Source organism: Choristoneura fumiferana, chromosome 12 (assembly GCF_025370935.1).
Source record: "Choristoneura fumiferana chromosome 12, NRCan_CFum_1, whole genome shotgun sequence".
NCBI lineage: Eukaryota > Metazoa > Arthropoda > Insecta > Lepidoptera > Tortricidae > Choristoneura > Choristoneura fumiferana.
In genome coordinates, this window is record NC_133483.1 from 18,843,543 (window position 1) to 18,866,560 (window position 23,018).

The following is a 23,018-nucleotide window of genomic DNA, read 5'->3' on the forward strand; positions in this document are numbered from 1 at the left end:
TATCATAATAAATTAACTGTTTTTTAAAAACGGTTTTTCAATAAATAGAAACGTCAAGATTGTTTAACCTTTTTCTAATTCTAAAAAAACTAAGTATAGTCATTCTAAACACGAATTACCATCATCCTATAAACTTTCTTTTCCATCACCAAGTTACCGATTTGATAAATTAACAGCATAAATTTTATAATCAACGTATTAAATCACGTTGGCTTCGTTAATATGCTTAAACTCCCATAAATTCTCATAATAGTACATTACTGCAAAGTACTAAGTCTATATTTGTGGTAATCTAAAGCTTTTCTCTGTGCTTGTAAGTATAAAGTCAAATTGGAATATGCTATCTAAACATGGAACTACACCTAAATGTCGCCTAATCATGTTAACATCACTATACTTACTTCAATTTCATATTATATTTTCGTCAATTTAATTTAAATACAATCGAACTGATCGATTAAATCTAGATGTCTCGAAAATGTTATTGTATTTCTTTTTTTTCAAATGCTTGAATGAAGTATATTAATTTTACTTGTAACAATGTATCTATGAATGAAACGGAACCTTTTAAGTTTATTTTCACTGTTTTTAATGGTGAATTGTAATCGTGAGATCGCGAAAGTTTAAAACATTAAATATAAACTAACTCTGTTTCAAATTTCGTGCAAAAAGCCGTTTTGATGCGAAGAAGTAACGAACATACACACTCTCTCTCACACAAACACACAACTTTTCATCTTTTACGAGTATAAGTGAGATGGTAGCATAGGATACCAAACGTTCCATATAAAAAAAATATCTAGGTAATTGATAATGCAAACTGCATAAAAAATGTTGAACATGAAACTACCGTGAGACTCACTCATATTAAATATAATGACTAGTCGTCGGCCGAATTTCACCGGGATAGTGGACGGTACTCCCTGAGTTGGAAAACGGTGTGAAATACTCGTGCTGCGTCATCGGTGGTGTGTGAACGTACCTTTACAGAGCGATGTTGTTAGTGTTGTGTGCTGCTTACCTGACAGTCTATAATGATGATAAAACGCGGGTAGTTGTGTGCCGGTGTCAGTTTCGTCGGGTAGTCGCGCGAGCAGAGCGGCGGCGCGCAGTGCGCGTGTTGCAGCAGCCGCTGAGTCGCGTTGCTCCGAAGAGAAGGGCTACGGATTAGCCCGAAACATGTCGAGCTAAACTCGATTTAAAGACGTGAGTCATTCGGGTCATATATATTAATATGCATATAAAAAAATGTTACGTAGTTTAAAAGATTAGGTTAGGCGAACATACATTTATGTTACTTGAACATTTAGAGACTATTATACATCTCTGAATTATTTAGATTAGGAATTTTATTATTAACATAGGGACTTTATACATCCCCTTGCTGTATAATAATTTTATTATTAACTCAGGGACTTATACATCCCCTTCAAATGTTTAAGGCTGTACATTGTTAAGCTTATGGATTTTAAACTTTTATATTTTTAGTTTAATTCTAGTCACGGGCTCGCGACGTTAAGTATTTTATTTGTAATTATATTTTTATGAAAAAATGACTTTCTGCAAGTTTCTTTGCGGCGCATTCTTCTTGGCAATGATGGTCTTTCCGAAAGCGCTGGTAGTTTAAAAAAAATGACTGGTAAAGTGCCCATTGCGGCCTATTTTACTGAATAAATCATTTGAATTGAATTTTTGAATTTGCGGAGGGACAGACGGCGGGAGCAACAACTGTTCATACTATGCATGTAAGATTCATAGCTAACCAAAGTGCGCAGACGCAACGCAACCAACGAACATCAACCTACTAGAAATTACCTGCAACATCCAAACAATGCCTAATAACTTTGGCAATAGACAAGTTTTCCTGTAACGCATTCAATGACTGGTACTATGCAATTTGTTTAAAGCGCAACCTTGCAAACAATGGAGTAAGGTTGCGTCTGCCGGTCTTTTGGGTCACGCCTTGAGAGTTCAAGGTCAGTAAAGATTAGTAGCGTAAAGTAGTAAAGAGCGGTGAAGATGCGACGACCGGCTTAAAGTACCTTACCTTATTTAAGCTTGTGTAGTTAATGTACTGAGTACTGAAAAAAATTGACGTACCTACAGACTACTTATATAGATATTATATTTGTCTACTCGTTTGTTATTTACTTTTCTAAAATTGGTTTGTTGATCAAAACTAGCCAAGTCAAGTCTTGAAGTTAAGTTACACGTGAAGTGAAATAAATGCATTGTGTAAAGAATATATATTACCTTTGAGGTAGCACACATTGTGGTGGTATCAAGAAAAAAATCCCTACTATCCTACTAATATTATAAATGTGAAAGTTTGTGAGTGAGGAGTGAGTGAGTATGTTTGTTACTTTTTCACGCTAAACGGCTGGACGGATTTGGATGAATTTGGCGGAAAGTTAGTTTATAACCTGGATTAAACATAGGATACTTTTTATCCCGATATTTCCCACGGGATAGGGATAAAATCTTGAAATTACACACGCTAGGCTTAGAGTCATGAATTTGGTATGTAGGTAGTTGGACGTCTGGAATAAACATAGGTGACTTTTTGACCGATATTCCACGGGATACCTAGGGATAAAATCTTGAATAACAACCGCTGGGCTTTGAGCCATGAAATTTAGTATGTAGGTAGCTGGACCTCTGGAATAACACATAGGTACTTTTTATTCGATATTCCCACGGGATAGGATAAAATCTTGAAATAACAACCCTGGGTTTAGAGTCATGAAATTTGGTATGTAGGTAGTTAGATATCTGAAATACACATAGGCAACTTTTTGAATCGATATTCCCCGGGATAGGGATAAAATCTCGAAATTAATAACAGCTGGCTTAGAGTCATGAAATTTGGTACGTAGGTAACTGGACATCTGGAATAACACTTAAGTGACTTTTTGACCCGATATTCCCACGGGATAACTAGGGATAAAATCTCGAAATAACAACCACTGGGCTTAGAGCCATGAAATTTTGGTATGTAGGTAGCCGGACGTCTGGAATAACACATACGCTACTTTTTATCCCGATATTTCCACGGATAGTTTGTAACTAAGGGACCCCATACATCCGTGTATTATTGTTATTATTATTTTGTTATTTTTCTTTAATTGTATACTACTGTAGTTTTTAAGTATTTTATTTTATTTTGAAAATATACTTTCTGCCAAGCTTCTTGCGGCGCATTCTTCTTGGCAATGATGGTCTTTCCGAAAGTGCTGGTATTAAAAAAAATTACGTGTAAAATGCCCATTGCGGCCTATTTACTGAATAAATGATATGAATTTGAATTTGGGATAGGGAAATTTTTGAAATTTTAGCACTGGCTTTAGAGTCTTGATTTTGTTACAGTTATTCGCCAACACCCTCAATGAAGACCACGATATAAATTTGGAAATTTCCAGGGGAATTTTGTAAAATCCCGAAAATTTCAATTGCAACTACCAGACCGAAAGTTTTACGCGTGCGAAGCCGCGGGTAAAACTAGTAATATTATAAATGCGAAGTAACTCTGTCTGTCTGTCTGTCTGTTACGCTTTCACGTCGAAACCACTGAACCCGATTTTGATGAAATTTGGTATATAGATATTTTGAACCCAAGGATCAACATAGGATACCTTTATTCGGTAGAGGCGCCACCGCGCGATAACTAGATCCGCGCAGACGAAGTCGCGGCTTAAGCTAGTATATAATATAAATTCATTTTAGAATATTAAGTGATATTGTAACGGATAACTCACGTCTTAAATCGAAATACATTCGATTTAAGATGAGAGTTATCCGTTACAATATCATTTAATATGAGGTAGGCTCACGGTAGTTTCATGTTAATTTTAGAATGTTGCATGTTCTTATAAATATAAATTTCAAGATTTTCTACACACACCTTAGCGCCTACTTATTTTATTTAGGTACTTACTTAGATTTAAATTCTTTTGTCGGCGAAGTCAACAACGACGCATACCCTTAATATTCAACTCTGCTCTCATTTCACATCTATGTTTTTGATGCGATCTATTTTAATGAAGAGTTCCTTCACTCTTGGAATTACTGAATTGTATTTTGAAATACTTTGACTAACATAAAGCTACACTATCCCTGTTTTATAGCCCACTGTTCATCCTAAAGTTCTTGTAGGATGCATACAAGCAGATAAGCAGAAAGTTGTGGGCAACAGCTAGTTAGGTTATAATGTATTTACATTAATATTCTCTAATAAAAATAACGCTGCCCCGCAAACTTGACAAAAAAACCTATTCGTTAAAATTAAAATTAATCAAGTTTATTTTATTCTGTGGCATATCATTTATGTTATGTAAGGGTATAGTCCAGTATAAACTAGAAGAAATAACATTGTCCAAGGTCGCTATCAAGGCTATTGCGTTAGGAAGAGCGTTCGAGAGAAATTAACATACATATGACAATAATTATTAAATAAAAGTGGACTGACTACATTCCCAGAATCTTTGTTTAATATCTATACATAAACAGAATCGTATAGCTGATGTTTAGTTAAAGATAGATGCATAAAAAGCTCAGTACAGTTTGCATGATTTTCGAATAGTTTTTATCAGACTGAATAAAAGCGGTTCTCAATATTTGTTTCTTGACTTACATCTCTCACACTTATAAACCGATTTGCTGTTTTTGTATTTATAACTTCTATTGAAATTGGTTCTAATTGTAATGTATGTACTTAATTGTGTTTAGGTAAATATTTACGTCCACTTGCAGGCTTTTTAATCTAGGTTTAAGTGGTCTTAAGTCCTGTCAGATCCATACAAGAGCTGTCAGCTTAGACTGTGAATAAAATAGCTGGTCTACTACTCTTACTCTCCTTAAAAAAATGGGTAAAAATGGGTGAAGGTCGACCGATTTCAGATCTTAAATAACTCCTACAAGGGCGTGATTTCAGAGCACTGTTTGTATTAGTTACGGGACTACTACTATGCCTAGATCAAACGACATTGATTATACGGATTTCCTAGTTGTCATGTCACACTTGATTATGACGCTATCTGTTGTTCTGATCACATCAATAATTATTTAAATATACAATGTAATGACTTGATTAAAGAGATTGGTAACAGACACGACTTTTTCGCACGATTTGACCGTAAATTAATTAATAGTCAAAATAATTGGGTCGTTTTGTCAAGTCATGTTTACTTTCAGACATAGTATGTTTTTACCAGTGCCCGAGTGTCTCAATTAGATACAGTTGACACGTGACGGAACGTGGCACATTTTATTCAGAGAATTAATTTAATAATATGCTTTAAATGTAAATATTATGTTTTTGGCAATTAGATTTGGATTTTGATACATTTAATTTGTAAGTGTTTGATCGTAATCGATTTAAACAAAGTCGTCGCGTTATTTAACTTGCCTTGCTAGTTAGTACCTAATTGTGAGTTTTTGGAAATGAAGTTGATCCACTTCCAGTGATCGGATTGACTTAAAATTTGGTACAACAACTCTAATAAATGTATTTTTTAATATGAAAGCTTATTGACATCTTGGTAAACTTCATATCACTTGCAAATACTTAACACTCATATATTTTAAAGCAGATTAGGTTTCACACCTTGCAAGCTTTCATATCGCTCTAATAAGTTCTAAATAAGGACCAACAACATACTCGTACATTACCATAATTTTACAAATTGCATTGATCGAATCGGCCAAGCGCCAATAAAGGAAAAGGAATCAAGTGTCCGGGTCGTTGACCCTTAGGCCTTACATAACCGAACCTTTGCGGAACAGGTTTAATTCGGTAATGAGATCAGGGTGCTAGGTAATGTTGCTTTTAATGTTAACCTTCACCATCATCATCCGACTCCTGGCCTGAGGGTGTGGTCTTCCGTCGCTTTAGAGAAGCAAGGATGAAAGTCCATATGCTAATATTATAAATGCGAAAGTGTTTGTATGTTTGTCCGTCTTTCACGTCGAAACGAAGCGACGGATCGTGATAGTTTACGGGCCAAAGAGTGACGTATACTTTTTTATCCGGCAAAATACCCGGTTCCCGAAGGAATAGAGCGCGATAACCGAACTCCACGCGGCGAAGCGCGCGGAGCAAAAGCTAGCAGTGAAACTAAAAGAATTTCCTTGCTCCACCGCGACCTTACGATAGCTAACTTATGCAAAATATGCGTGTTCATGCAGTTCCTCCACCTCCACACTGTAAGAACACACACACATCACACAAACCCATCCATCACCACCACCGCACTACACTGACGCGTTTCGAACTCAACCACACGCACGAACTGCATGAACGCGCATATTTTGCATAAGCTTAGCTATCGTAAGGTCGCGGGTGAGCAAGGAAATTCGGCGCGCTTAATTAGTTGAAAGAAGTCATTTTGTTTTTCTTTGTTGATTAATGACAACATAAATAAGGTAAATAATATCGTCGGGTGACAAGCAATAAGTCACTAAGTACCAAATACCTAGTTACAACAAAAAGCTCATATCTCAGTATGAAATTACTAACTAGATATGACTATTTTGAAGAGCAGTGCCAGAAATTTTAGTGAGTTTAGCTTGTCATCCGGCGATATTTTGTATATTATTTCATATTAATATTACCAAATATTAATAATTAATAAAGGCATTTAAAAAATCTTAATCTAAACTCAGCTCAGTGATAAATTTTTACTCGAATTTTAAGGAGTGTAAGTAATTTACTCAAATGACTCGAAAACTCGAGTACAACTCGAGTGACTTAGTAAAATTACTCTTGTTACTCGAGTCACAAAATCCGACTCGATTCGCATCACTAATCCCAAAAAATCCCAATCCCAATCTAAATCGGCCCATCTGATTGAGAACTACTATGCGTCAGACAGACAAACAGACATTGGTGTCAAACTTATAACACCCCTTTTTTTTGGGTCGGGGGTTAAAAATAAGGATTCGATGTGCCATGGTCATGAAGCCACATAAGTAAGACGTCGTTAAAAATATCTATGGTGTAATTTTTGGTAATTCCTTTGGAAAATTAGTAGAATCTCAGAATTTCCAGAATTTCAATTCAACAACTACTTGCCTAGTTCTAATTATTTACGCGTACAAGGCAAAAATAAATAAATACATCTAATATTAAAGATGCGAAAGTATGTAAGTCTGTTTGTTTTATTTTGTTACCTCTTCACGTCTAAACCTCTAATCCGATATACATGAAATTCGGTATACATATAGTTTGACTCTCGAAGAAGAACATAAGGTAGTTTTTATCCCAGAAAATGGCACAGTTCCCGCGGGATAACGATAAACGTACGCGGACGGAGTCGCGGGCAACAGCTAGTACACAATAAGAATTCCTCGTTTGAAGACATAAGATAGTGTATATAATAATAATAAAAAAATAATAATAATTCATTTATTTCGGGCAATTGGCCCATACAATAATACCTTACAGACTAACATAATATTATAATCAATTATTAAAACTAATTTGGTGACAAACGGCGTGACCCCGTTGAGTCACCGTCCCCGACGTCGCATTCATCGCGGCATGGTGCCCGGCCGCCGGAACACGACGTCTTTCGGCCAGAAGCAGCACTCGCGATGGTCCCCATCAGCAGCCGCGGCACGCGCACCACCAAAACGAGCTGAAGTGCACGTAGTGGCGCGACTGCAGCGGAAACCCTCAGCGTGTATCCCGCTCTTTCGGCGGACGTATTCCACCAATCTGCGACTGCGACGGTGTTGATGCAGACCGCGACACATCAGTGCCGTATTCGTGTGGCCGCCTCAGCGGAGCCTGGATCCGGTTCAGCAGAAGCCACAGACTCTTACAAGTTTCTTGCGAGCCTTGCTTTCTTCTGGCCACCAATATGAACCCCTCCTCGTCCACTAGTGCTCAAGGGCCTGTTCGGCGTCGATAGCCCTCGGTTCAGTAGCTTAGGCGGCGCAGGAGGCGCGCGAGTATAACTGTCTAGTGCGCAACTACCGGCGCCAGCGACGTAAGCCCCAGCCGATCTGAAAGTATTTAAGGCGGCGGGTCAGTTGACCAATCAGAATGACAAATGGTTCCCGGATCACTGGCGCCATCTTTATTTAACTACTATAACCTAGCTCCTAGTCACACGTGGCTAAAATGAGCACAAGCGTTCCCGAACAAAACGAAGTAGCTGTAAACATTCAAAGTCAAAGTTACGAGTAACGTCAAAATATTTTTATTCGTTTTAGGCTATACCAAGCAGCTATGAATGTAAAAAAGTCTACTACTTACCATTCGATACACCATTTCGTAGTCATCATCATCATGTCAGCCAAATGACGTCCACTGCTGGACAAAGGCCTCTCAGACCGGTCTCGTGCTTTCCGCATCCACAGCGATCCCGCGATCTTAACCAGGTCGTCGCTCCATCTTGTTAGAGGCCTACCGACAGCTCGTCTCCCGGTCCGCGGACGCCATTCGAGAACTTTCTGGCCCCATCGGCCATCAGTCCTGCGAGCAATGTGCCCCGCCCACTGCCACTTCAGTTTCGCAATTTTTCGAGCTATGTCGGTAATAAGATCTACCTACTGCGGATATCATCATTTCTGATTCAATCCCGCAGAGAAACCCCGAGCATAGGCCTTATACGTAGTACTTATTCGTTTTATTTTTCAGTTTGAGAATAGTCATGCATGAGCATGTCTTATTTATGAGAATGAACTCGTAAAAGAGTTCGAAATGTTGAAGAGGGCGGATAGACTTACGTCTCAAAACTATAAGAGTTCCGTGTTTAATCTTAACCATGGAACTCTGAAAGTTCCTTGTCTGATTTGAAAACAAATTATTCATGCTTCATACTAATTAACTAATGACAGTAATACATCACAGCAAGTAATAAATAAACAAGGTGGCCCTGTTGTCAAATTGACAATCCGTTACAGATTATTAATTAGACAGTCGTTGACTGAGTCCCAACCGGTTTTACAAACAGTTTTTATAAACTTCACTTATATATAGGATGTTACCGGCAGGCAGCTTTTTATGTAACATTATATTAATCAATTTAGAGTAAGAGTATACTCTGAAATAACATAAACACCAATTATGTAATTAAGTTCTAATTAATTAAGATAACTTCAGAATTTGACTTCGTAGATTGTTAAGTACGGGGTGCATTTATATAATTCTTTTCTTTCTTTATGAAACACATGAAATTATGTAGTCCCATGGCCTTAAAGTTTTGTGTAAAGTTTTGATGACAATGCAACGAAGTCATGATGGCCGAGTGGTTTGACCTATGGCCTCTCAAGCAGAGGATCGTGGGTTCAAACCCCGGCTCGCACCTCTGAGTTTTTCGAAATTCATGTGCGGAATTACATTTGAAATTTACCACGAGCTTTACGGTGAAGGAAAACATCGTGAGGAAACCTGCACAAACCTGCGAAGCAATTCAATGGCATGTGTGAAGTTCCCAATCCGCACTGGGCCCGCGTGGGAACTACTGCCCAAGCGCTCTCATTCTGAGGGGAAGCCTGTGCCCTGCAGTGGGACGTATATAGGCTGGGATGATGAGCTGGCAACGTTGCATTTTCGTTTTCTCGATTATTTCATAAAAAAATAATGAAAATTAAAACCGTTAATAAACGTTCGTTTTTAAATAATATAAGAGTCTATAATTTTTTGGAGTAGACACATTTACTTGTATATTAAGAACAGTTCTAACAGACCACATTTTAATTTTCATTTAGACGACCAGCTGTGCTAGTGGTTAGAGAACTTGACTACGAAGCTTGAGGTCCCGGGTTTCATTCCCGTGTCGGAGCAGATATTTGTATGAAAAATACGAATGTTTGTTCTCGGGTCTTGGGTGTTTAATATGTATTTAAGTATGTATCTATCTATATAATTATATTTATCTGTTGCTTAGTACCCATAACACAAGCTTTGCTAAGCTTACTTTGGGACTAGGTCAATTGGTGTGAATTGTCCCGTGATATTTTTTTTTATGGAATAATCGAGAAAAACTAATAAAAATGCAACGTTGCCAGCTCAGCAGGTATATACGCTCTTAACCGGTCATCGGTCTGCGGTCTCCATTAGAGAACTTTACAGCCCCAACGGCTATCTATGTCCTGCTCATTTCCTTTTCAACGAGCTAATTCGCTTGACTATGTGGGGACCCTAGTATACTGCGTACGGGTGTCTTTGACGTATTTAAATTTAATAAATAAGAACTTTACTGACCTGACATTTATGTAAATTATAATGTAATGATGTATTGATTGAATAAATAAACTAAACTAAACTAAACTTTACTTGGTACGAACTTTCTATAGTCGTCGTGTCACACAACGACATAGTTTATGTCGGATTGCTCTGTTTAATTTTCAATATACAAACGTCAATATTTTACTTACTATTTTTTGAAGATGTAATAGATAGGAAAATAGCTTAGTTCCCGCGGGATAGCTGTCCTGTACGAGAATTGGTTATGTGCATGTGCTATGGGCACTTTAAATATACAGAATAATGAAAAAAAAATAGTTTATAGTAAATCACGTTTATTGGACGTATCTACATATTTAGAAATTAAAAGTCAACAATATTCATGTATCAAAGGACAGAAAAAGAATTAAAAATATAACATATTAACAAACATAACATATCTTGTTCCATTATAGTTTGGAACTAGGCTAATAATGACATAATTCGTTAACCATCCGAGTACTTCATACCCGCACTCCGCATTGCGCGCATTTTTGGCGTTTATGATCTAAACAGGATTAGGCAAGCGCCCGCGCAGCCTCGCTCCACTTGCATCTATTACCGTATTGTCTGAATATTAATTGTTTGCACAGCACACAATGTGCGACATTATTTGCAATGCGTGCTACACACGTTTTGTATCGTTTTCACGCTTTTACTATATAATTGTGGCCGTAATAAACGGGGGTAGAACTATGGTTGCTTGAGCAGATCCGAGATCCGAGAGCAGATGTGGGTTCGCACTTCTTAATTTTTTGTTTGTTTTATTTGTTTTATTCGACTGGATAGCAAACGAGCAAGTGGGTCTCCTGATGGTAAGAGATTACCACCGCCCATAGACACCTGCAACACCAGGGGATTGCAGATGCGTTGCCAACCTAGAGGTCTACGATGGGATACCTCAAGTGCCAGTAATTTCACCGGCTGTCTTACTCTCCACGTCATTTTTTTGGAATTCATGTGAAAATCTTGTAAAATAGAAATGGCGGCCTAAGCTTAAAAGTATTTATTGAATCAGGCGTTACTTTGCCGATGTCTTAATTAATTAGCTCACCCTCGACCTTATGATAGCAATGTCTATGCAACAAATGTGTGCTCAGGCAGCTCCTCCGCCACTGTCACTGCCACCATCACACTACGCTTCTCATTAACATCTGATAGTATTGTGAACGGTTGTATTGCGCTGGTGATGAACTCTGGTTGAGTTCGAAACGCGTCAGCGTAGTGCGGTGGTGGTGATAGTTGGATTTATGCGATGTGTGTGTTCTTACAGCGTGGAGGCGGAGGAGCTGCATAAACACATATTTGTTGTTTAGACATTGCTATATTGCATAAGGCGCGGGTGAGGAAAGTAATATTTATTAGTTAAATCATTTACCTATATTTATGGGCTAACTAGATTTTGCCCGCGGCTTCGTGCGCTATTCCCTCGGAAACTGTGCATTTTTCCGGAATAAAAAGTAGCCTGTCACTCTCTGGCTCATAAACTATCTGTATGCCAAAAATCACGTCGATCCGTCGCTTCGTTTCGACGTGAAAGACGGACAAACATAAAAACACACACACTTTCGCATTTATAATATTAGTATGGATAGGAAATTGGGTAGGTATGTATATATATGTAGTTAGTGTAGACTTTTTTACTGGCTGTTTATAAGGATATTGCCTGTGCTTGTAATTATAATACAATACAGGTTTATAACAACAAAGGCGTGGCTCGATTAAATCATAAATATTGATATCGATCTTGATCTCATAAAAACATTACGGGCCAATATGTCTGCCGGCTGTCATGATTATTTATTAACTTGTTGACAACTGGATAACAAAAAACTATATAACAAGAGCGGGATACAACTATGTCAAGGTTTTGATAAAGTTTTTGTCTCACTGTCGCCCGTAGGTACCTTAGTTTGCGTCCCGCGGGAAGTCAACTGTATACAATGTGTTATTTTTTTCTTTTATATAATGTTAATAAGTTTTTGTTGAAAATTTCATTTTTAATACAAGCATTTTCTGCCGACTGTACTTTTTGTTGACTGTACTTGCATTGCCACCCAAACTACATTTGCATTAACATTACATTTTTACATTTTTTTACATTTTTTTTATATCAAATTTCAAGTCAATCCAACTAATGGTCGAATTTAACTTGCAAGGTTCGATTACAGACAGACAGACAGACAACGGGACGGGTGAAACTAAATAAAAGCTTGTACTTAAAAATGATTCAATTCTAAATCACAATTTACATAAAATTAACAATATCACTAAGCAATTACATATTATACGAGTACTTAATAATAATCTAGTGAAATAACTCGCCCTTTGGCATTCCTGACACAAAAGTACCCGTAGGGGCGTAGGTGCTAATTAAAAAATCTGAAGACGTGAAAGAAGTTTGATCAAAATCGAGAGTAAATAAAATTGATTGCAATTAAGTATACTTTAAAGCAGGTTGGGTTATTTTTACTGCGCCCTGTCTTAAAAATATAAATACAATTATACCTACGCCAAAATGTCTTAGCAAGGTTGCATGTTACTTAATTTATTTATTACTGGCCGTCATTCGGTGTTTTAATTTTTTTCTAAAAACGGCAAAGCACAAGTAGCACAACTGAACAGAACTCAAGTAGAATTACAGACTTAGCAAAACATACGAATGTTTTGTTTAAATAGTTAAGTTGTAATAGTTTTTTATTATAAAAAAAAACATATGATAATAATAATAATAAATATTTACACCAATTGACCTAGTCCTAAAGTAAGCATAGCAAAGCTTGTGTTATGGGTACTAAGCAACGGATAAATAAATTATATACTTAGATAGATACATACTTAAATACAAATTAAACACCCAAGACCCAAGAACAAACATTCGTATTTTTCATACAAATATCTGCCCCAACACGGGAATCGAACCCGGGACCTCAAGCTTCGTAGTCAGGTTCTCTAATCACTAGGCCATCTGGTCGTCTATCATGGGACAATCGACACCAATTTACCTGGTCCCAAACTAAGCAAAGCTTGTGCTATGGTTACTATGCAACGAATAATCGTACTTAAATAGATAAATACTTACTTAAATACATAAATATTAAACGTCCAACGCCCGAAAACTCGTATTATTCATGAAAAAATCTGCCCCAACATGAAATCGAACCCGAGATCTCAAGCTTTATAGTCAGTTTCTCTAACCACGCAGACTGTCAGTAAATTATTTATAAATGTAGGCATTAAATAATATGTTATATAAAAAGACGCTTGGGGTTTTCAATGCTGTTAAACAAACGTTTGCAGGATCAGTGTTAACGTTGCAATCCGATGGCGAAATAGGAATGTTGTAAACATTTAACAACATTTAACCCTTAACCTCGGCGGAAGCGGTAACACGGTGACACACAGTGACACATAGTGACACTAGGTGAGACAATGAGGTGTCAAACTCAAACATCCCGATATGTGTAGAAAGCAGTTAGGACACACGGACGGGCAGTACAACCGCGAACGCCATGTTTTTAAAACATTTCAAAAGTATTCTCAATTCGTTTGTGATAATAAATGTTGCACTGAAAACATGCTGTTTATACCTGCCAAGTCTCAATTGAGAGATGACTGTGAAAGTGGTGAAATTAAAAACAGTCAAGTCTAGCAAGCAGATGCAATAAAATTAGCAATTTGGCCTAAAGATTTTAAATTAGATCTAGTCGGTTGACTTTAAACATAAATACTTACAGTCAGTTTGTCTTTAAATCATTTTAATGACAAATTTTAAATATTTTAATTTACTATTCAGTAATCATACCGAAATCGACAACCCAAGACAGGACATATTGGAGCAGACATGTGAGGACAGCCGCACACGTAAAGTGGGAATGAGCGAAGAAGAAGGTTAATTACTAACATACTTTTACTACAATATTGTGGGACTCCCCGACTCTCGCTCTTGAAAATGTTTTTGTTATTACGAAATTTTGCTTTATTGAAGGAGTGTTTATGGCAATAACGGCGAAGACGTTTCGCAGACAAATATAGGGCAAGCACACACAAACTAACTGTGAAGTTTTAACTATTTTTTTTTAAGTAATTACTTAAGGAACCCCAAAAACTGACGAAACGCTGACCTGTAAAATCGCAACGTGCGCGCACGCAACTCTGTTACGTACGTATGTTTCCAAGCTCAGGACGTATTTACCATGCAGGAGATAACGCGATGTTATCTCTCACTTTCTAGCAATTCGAGTACTAGGGAACGCAATAAGATCTAGTTTACGTAATTTAGTAGTTTGTAGTTATTTCCCGTTCGACCGGTCCGTATTTAATGGGAGTTCGAATGATGTAGCTCTGCATTTTTATTAGAAATCTTGTAAGGATAAAGCTCTATTATTTCACAATGCTATAAAGCGCTTTTAAAAACTACTTGGGTTCTAATAGGGTTTCTTTTTTACTCGAAGTATAAATCGCTATTTAACTTTATTTTTGTGAAAAGCTACGGCAATGGAAACAGTTAACGCAAGCCTTTTTCTCGCAACTATCACTCAGTGGATTCCTTTCCGTCCTGTTGTCAGTAGGTATACACACATGTATACACACAGAGCAATAAGCCAGAACTTGGTAATTGCTGTGATTTATTTTTCAAGTGTTTTTCAATAATAAAAAGACAGCAAGATCGCTTACCTTGTATATAGTGCTAAAAAAACGAAGTATATATATTATTTAATACGAGAGTGTGAGAAACGGTTTAATACAAACTTCGTATTTGGTACTTCTTGAATTTTGTAGTAGCCCCCCTGTTTTCGCGCATAAGTATAAATTATAACGACAATCGTCGTGAGAACCAGACTTGTATCACAACCTATTCCACTATCCTAATTATTCAAAATACCGTCTCAATTACATCTCTTTACCAACAAAGAACAATGACATTGCATAATTTAAGAAAGCCTGCACGTAAAAACCTGAGGAAGTTACTTATATCAGAGTGCATCAGGAGAATCGGAAGCAAAGTGTTACGGTAAAGTGACATAACTATATTACGCATGGTACAATTGCCTGTGAATATTGTTATAATTACTAAGCTGGCGGTTCTCCCTTGCCTGCACTTTGGACCTTAAATGGATACGCTGAACGATTGTAGTAGAGATCAATTAAAACATTAGTTAATTATTATTTGTTGTAGATTTGAATTTTATTAGATATTAATTGCAAGTATAAAAGCAAATCATCCATATAAAGTTATTAATGTGGGTTGTGTTTATTATCTTTAGATTGTCGACTGGCCCAAACTGACCTAATTGGATTCTGAATTTGGATATGTAATGAATGGTTGTTGACAAACGAAACGACACTTGTGTCCCGTGAAGGAGCATACTTACCCATAAATGCAAAAGTCTCCGTGTGTTTGTTTGTTATCCTTCCGAGCTAAAAAGGCTGGACGATTTTTTAAGCTGGATTTCGGGAATAAGACTACCACCACCTCGATGGACGGCACTCCTCAACAGTTTAATCTGTGTTTCCTACCGCGTACGTTGAAATTGTGGAATGAATTGGCGGCTAAAATTTTCTAGAGCTAAGTAATAAGTCGTACCTATATTGAACTATAATATTAGTGTGCAGTGTGTAAATAAAACTATATAGCGTGCACTTTTGTTAAACTGCAAACTTCGAGGGTAGTTAGTAAAGTCTTGTCATGTTTTATTAGAAAAAAATACGCCATTTTTCTTTAAAAGATAAAGTAGCACTGCTACTTTGTTTTTATTCAAAAGTCGCAATGGCTGACGTGACAACTCACACAGATCCGCTTCTGTCTTGTGTCAAATTATTGTACCTACGCAAACGCAATAGATTGCTGCTCTACAAAAGTAATGTAGTTCATTTAAATACGCCTTTGTGATTCAATTCTATCTCAGTGCATCGTCTGTTAGTCGTCGTTTATTTATTTAATCAATAATTATTACAGCATTACAGTAAAAACCAATGCGCTGTAAAATTCAATTATACCTAAATACAAAAAAACACGAAAAAGACATAGGAAAAAAAATAATCTCTTATAACTCTTCATCAGGAAATCTAAGTTCTATAGAAATTTAATTGCTAAGTACATTTTAATACCTTCGCCCACCACGGAGTAGAAATGTCAATGTCGTAGTTACTAGTTAGTCATTTGGCCCGTGACTCAGTTTTTGGCAGCAACACTGACTCTTGCGCAAATGGTGACACATCTGACTGCAGGCACTAAGAAGGCTCTTGCTATGATTCAAATTCAATAGGGCGACTGAACTATAACATTAGAACAATAAGAAACAAATGACAGCTCAATTGAGTTTTATTTAATGAACAACTCTAAGAACCGAGTTACGGACGTTACGGTGTTATGTAATTATAATAACGATTGTCAATATGAGATTAATAACTATATTAAAGACAATGCGAAACTAAAAACTCTAAATTTCTCATAATATGATAGTCTTGTACAGTAAACATCCACTGTTTCTGATAGATTATCAGCACTGCAGGTTACTGCAGTATTATGCTGAATCAGCGCCTGTTCTCGACATCGTATGGCTCTCAATTAAGAGCTATAAACAATTAGGTAGGTACAGTCAACGTCGTAAATAAGTGATCACTTTTGTACTTTGTCACTACGAAATTGTGTAACGACTGAAAGCGACAAGGTACAGAAATGATCACTTATTTATAACGTTGACTATATTTTGTTCCCCCGCGATGTAAGGTCCTTAGGTAGCAAAGTAATTGTATATGTTTATGTAGTTCATTGACACGGACCTCCGCAAAGCACTGTCTGATTTAATAAATTTTAATGTACTTTAGTTTTGGTGCATGTTTTAAGTTAATATTGTTGTGAATTATCTATTTTACCAACTTTGTATGCTGTTGTGCATAAAGTTTCTATCTAAATATTTATTTGAAGAAAATTTTTGCCCACAAAGGACATTTCCTAAGCTAAAAATTATAATAGGTATGTAGCTTTTCCGATCTCACTCATATCTCATATCATACAGAGTACCACACACTTTATGGTGATTTTGGCCCCTTGTTTATAAGTTTTTCTTCTTCTAATTTTAAAAAATTGTTACAGCTGACTTAACTGCAAAACCAGATTCTCTCATAACATGAAACGAACTAAATTGACACTTTTATGGCATTCAAAAGGATTGCGAAATCTAGTAATCGTCGTTCGTATTACCGCATTCATATTCTGATCGCATCGATGAAAGTGACCGCGGGATTACGGCGACAGAATGATCGACGATAACTATAGTTTGCTTACTGTTAATACATTTGTAATGCGTTCATATAATTTTCTAGCTTTAATCTGCGACTATCAAGTACGAAAAAAATGAGATCTCTCCCGTGTGAATTGGAAATAAGTTTATTATTGATTTCTCACCAAACTGTGCTTATGAAAACCTGTTGTATATATTGAGAAGAGTAATACTGCTTTAAGAAAAAAAAAGCGTTCTAGTGATGGCACCAAAGATATTTAATAAACTACCAACTGATTGGCAAAATTTGAATAAGTATAAGTAACTTTAAATGTATGCTTTTTAATTTTTTATGTAAAAAATGCTATTATGGTGTTAATGATTCCTTAAATGATGCTAATAATTTATAACGAATGATCAATAGCCCACACAATAATATGCATAATGTGTATTAGTCTAATACAAATGAGTCCAATTGAAATTATTCTAATAGCTTAATATGCCAAAAAAGAAGTAGTCCAAAGTATTAATATGCGACAGTCTATTATACCAATAATACAAATATATATTGTAGCAAATTATGCCAAATCAATTATGCGAAACAATAATAGTCTAAAAAAATATTGCGATTGAATGGGATCCCTTAATATCTGCCCCACCGGAGCGTGCGAAAATATCTAACACGTCCTACCGGCTCTAGAAATAGAGTCGTATCAGATGTGCTTTGCTGTGTCAGATTTTGGTGCTGGTGAAGACTGTACCTACTGTTATGTAATGTAACACACGTAAGTATACGAGATAGTAAAGGCAGGAAAATCCACCTCTTACAAGGGTAATGCTTTGTTTATTCGGTTTTCACTTGGGTAAATATTTAATCATTTTCAAGTTGCCTTGAAACAAGTATGCCATTAGTGCGACCCGTAGTACAACCTTTTCATAATAAATGTCAGTAATGCTGGCTTACTAAGGTAAGATTGCGATTTAAATGAAAGCAGTATTTAAGAAAGAAAGGAAAAGAAAGAAAATGTTTATTACACAAACTAAAAGATTATATAGGTATGAATCTTGGGACCTGGACACTTTTATTGTGCAGTCAGCTCCAGAGAAAAAGTACTCTCCTAGTTTCGTTACCGCCTTTACACGGGGGTTCCTTTTCTCTGCAAGCTGACTGTACTAGTGATTGCCCCTGAAGAAGTCTGCTAAGAATTCGTTTATCACCAATCCTTGGACCTTAAATTTTTTGCCTTTGACTGCACGCAGCCCTCGGTGCGCGAGCTCGATTCGCACTTCCTTAGTCTCTTTTCTCTTGCAACAACGTTAAATATTTAGAAATATAAGATTTTTTCAAGCAGTCGAATACATAACAAATAACTTAGGATAAATTGAAGCATTTAAAGCTCTCGATTTAACATAACCAGCATTTTTTTTTAGAAGAGTAAATTATGTTCAACTTACAATTATAAAAAACAGTAACTAGCACTAACATAAAGACGATAAGTGGATTAGCCAAATAATAACATACCTTGCATGTGAATAAGAGTTTATAGAATTTCTATGATAGGCAATTCAACGACGCCAAAACAACAAGCGCAAGCTAGTCACAATTAACCCACTGATACTTGAACTTGCTGCCCAACATAAAGCATAACATATACGTCAATTATCGAAGTGTCACCGACATAACAGTCAACCTTCTCTCACAACGGCAACATAATTGTCACATTAGCTATCAACCGATTAAAGAACGAGGGCAAGTAGTGAGCTGGTGACAATAGCTTTATGGATCAGGTGTGAAGGCACTAATACAATTTTGTGTCAAGAACTCACTTCGGAGAAGGCTAAATGAAAGGTTAGCTTGACATTAGTGTACATGATGTTTGTAGTTAGTTAAATTACTCTGCAAAATATATAGGTGGGTTACTTGCTGTGAAGAGGGGACAAATTTACACTATGCTCTTTAGGAAACTATCGACAATACACACATGTCTTTATAGTTATGAAATTTTCTGGTTAGGTACACCAAAAATATACAACTATGAACTAACTATGTGGAGTGACTCTGTAAAATAAATAGGTACAGGTTACTTGCTGTGTAGTGTGGGTAAATTTACACTATGCTCTTGTAGGAAACTGTCTGTACATGCATATCTTTTTAATTATGAATTTTCTGGTTAGACAAAAAATATATAATACTTATAGTATGACTTTGTCTAATCATTTTGTATGGGGAAAGTGAATGTGTTAAATTGTATCGTATTGTATAACTCTTTATGGGACATAAAGCACAAGAAACTTACAGTTAACAAGAGAAAGAGATGTACAAAAATATCAACTTATCCCTTAATAGGATCGCTTCCAGTTAGCCTTTGAAGAATTGATCAGAAACAAGAGTAGACACTACAAGCGAAAGATAAAAGGACCGTAAAAAAGAGACATCAAATTCAGCGCGGGTTTTTTAAGCAATCATCATCATCATCATCATCATATCAGTCATAGGACATCCACTATTGGACATGACATGACATAGGCCTCCCCCATAGACCTCCAGTTGCCTCGGTTGGAAGCGGCTTGCATCCACCGTGAACCCGCGACTTTAACCAGGTCATCCGTCCATCTCGTTGGTGGACGTCCTACGCTTCGCTTCCCGATCCGCGGTCTCCACTCGAGAACCTTTCGGCCCCAACGAACGACCATCTGTTTGCCGTGCTATATGGCCCGCCCATCGCCACTTCAACGAGCCAATTCGCTTGGCTATGTCGGTGACCCTTGTTCTTCCACGTATCTCCTCATTTCTGATTCGAACCCGCAATTATAATTGTATGCAATATTATAATTAAATTAACGATTAAATTAATGTTACTCTTGGGAATTCCCAGTAGATTTTTTGCGAAATACCCAAGAAAATGGTTTAATATGCAAGTTAACGCTGGTGAAGCTGCTGATAAAAACTAGTGCAACTATAATGTAAATAAAATTCATGGCTATATTTATTTCCAGCTAGCCTGGATATCCCAGGGTGACGGATACAGTTGTCCGTACGGTCAGAGCTGTGCGTTCGAGCCTTCCCCCCCGGGGCGCGCGCCCCCCTGCGCCCAGCCCGGCCTGACCTACTGCGTGCATCCGGATCCCTATCCTGAGTAAGTGACAGCAACAAGAAGTACAGGCGGGGGAAGAGACCATCCCTATGTTATTAATACCGGTCATCCTAGTTAGTGCTTCACTTTATCTTCATGTAATTTCATCTCTCTTCATCTTCGGTCCTGAACTGTCCTTACTAGACGGACGGCTCTCATCTCGTGCATTACTGGCTAACTTTTAACTCATCCCAAACTTCTTCTTTCCTCAGACAAATAATTCGAAGACTAATCGAAGCAGGACAGTACGATATCTCTACGCTGCTCTCCGATGAGTCTCGGGATGACTTCAACTCCAACAAGAAAACTGATTATCCGTACAGTTACGGACCGAACTCGCTGCCCCACGTTGATCAGATATCCATCGTCAACGAACCGAAGAACTATAACACGAAGTTCCACTCCCGATTTAATCATGGTAGGTGTCGTTAATGTAAATCGTTGGGAAATCAAGAAAACTGAGGCTGAGGATTGTTGGAAAGGGTACACTACAAATCTCTGATGATTATTTTTTCTGAATGGATCATTATTTCAAATTTCCATAACATAACAATTTTTAACCATATTATTTGTGGTGACTTTGTCTAAGCAGAGCCAAACTTCCGAGAGTCTAAAATTCGATATAATGATGTGTATGAAATAATGAGGCTTTGGAGTTATCTAAAGTGCGGACGACCGTATTTATCATTTCTGCTGCACAGTTAACTAGTATAATATTATTTTAGGAAATATTCTTAGATTTAATATTAATTTATATGCAAGTTTATCTTTGAGCTGTTTGATAATGATAATCTAAATTTCGACCCAAAAGGGGATATCGATTTGCTGTTTTGTATACTTTTCTTGAACCCTGAAGAATAAATCCCATAATAAGTAAAGGGACCGACAGGAAATGCTGGAGACGCATTTTAAAATGATGCCATTTTGTTATTTTTGTTTTTTAATCATTTAAAAATAATAATTCCAGAAATATTCTCCCAGAAGACGCCACTCCAGCCTCCATCGCCCGTCGACCCTTCTCCTTACAACATCAACGCCTTCCAAAACTACTCCAAGTTCGGTTTCCAAAACCCGAACTACTGGGCCCCGAGTTTCGACTACGAGAAGAAAGTGTTCCGACAGAACAACGTTTACAATCAGAACTTTTATGACACCCCGTTCAACCAGTACGACAGTGCGGACTGGTTTCGACAGGCAGCGAGTGGAGTCACCCAATACAACCCCAATGAGTGGTGGAAGTAAGTTCTTCGTTATACTTAGGTGGGTTTGTGGGGAAGGAAATAGATGTAGATCTGGGTTAGATGATAGCAACGGACCTGTGTTACATTTATGTTTGCCGCTATATTCACCTGCCAGCCTCCGTAGAGATGAAGCTCTTCCGTTCCGCATTCGCGTCCGTTCAGAAGGTCTCTGTTACAAACCTAAGAATAATAACAACAAAATCTACAAAACTAAAACCGCATCTTATGCAACCTTTCAGATACATGTCCCCGTCCCGTTCAGACGTAACGGTGGAGCGTTCCGTGACGTTTCCGACTCGGACCACGTCGTCCCGGCGCACGCGCCGCCGCCGCAACGCAGAGCTGGTGCGTGCCGCCAGAGAACGCAAGCTCTCTGGCGCTGAAGCATTGAGAATAGCGCTGGGACTTGCTAGGTACGGATTTGGTAACCCAGTTTAACCTGTGTCTCCTTAAGATGATCGTGGATTCATTCCTACCAGTTTTTCATAATTTAGGTGTGAAATTAGTTCTTTGAAGTGGCAATGGGCAGGCCATAGAGAGAGTGGAGAACAGATGGCCGTTGGGGCTGAAAAGTTCTCGTATGGAGACCGCGGATCGGTAAGCGTGGCGTAGGATGCCCACCGACTCGATGGATGAAAGACATGGTTAAAGCCGCAGGTTCACGGTGGATGCAGGCCGCTTCCAACCGAAGCAACTGGAGGTCGGAGGCCTACGTCCAACAGTGAAATGTCCTATGGCTGATATGATGATGAGATATAAAATTACATCTTTATCTATAAAAGACATATACACACTAGGCTGTGACGACACGAACGCCAGCGGAAGGTAGCATTCAACAGATATCCAGCATTCCCTGACCGTGTTTTATCCAGGTATCATTTCGTCACTTTCCTTCACAAGCGGAATAAAGATCGATATAGAGATTAGCGACACCTGTCCTTCCTAAAGCGGACTGCATGCTTCCAGTGCGGAAACGTCAGCCGAGCGTCCGCGGCGCCAGGCTCCCAATACAGAGGAACTGTGTCGCGTCCGGACGGAGTACATCACGCCACGCGCAGCCCTCAACAACAAGGGCAGCTGGCGATATGTCGTCAACATGCCCGACAACATGACGCAGCTCGTGCGCGCGGAGATATGCACGTGAGTAGAAGTCAAGATGTCAGTTGCAACAACACCTAGCGCCATC

At 37.7% G+C, this 23,018-nt stretch overlaps 1 protein-coding gene across 3 annotated transcripts in view; it reads left to right on the plus strand.

The window, feature by feature from the left end:
* The window catches only part of spz5 (spatzle 5 Toll-1 receptor), a 50,683-nt gene that overhangs the window by 24,826 nt on the left and 2,839 nt on the right, over positions 1 to 23,018 (plus strand). For all 3 annotated transcript variants that reach the window (XM_074095664.1, XM_074095665.1, XM_074095666.1), the window contains exons 3-7: positions 20,455 to 20,594; positions 20,804 to 21,009; positions 21,559 to 21,829; positions 22,072 to 22,245; positions 22,799 to 22,972. In XM_074095664.1, the coding sequence (XP_073951765.1) occupies positions 20,455 to 20,594; positions 20,804 to 21,009; positions 21,559 to 21,829; positions 22,072 to 22,245; positions 22,799 to 22,972 (965 nt within the window). The remainder of the gene's footprint in view (positions 1 to 20,454; positions 20,595 to 20,803; positions 21,010 to 21,558; positions 21,830 to 22,071; positions 22,246 to 22,798; positions 22,973 to 23,018) is intronic.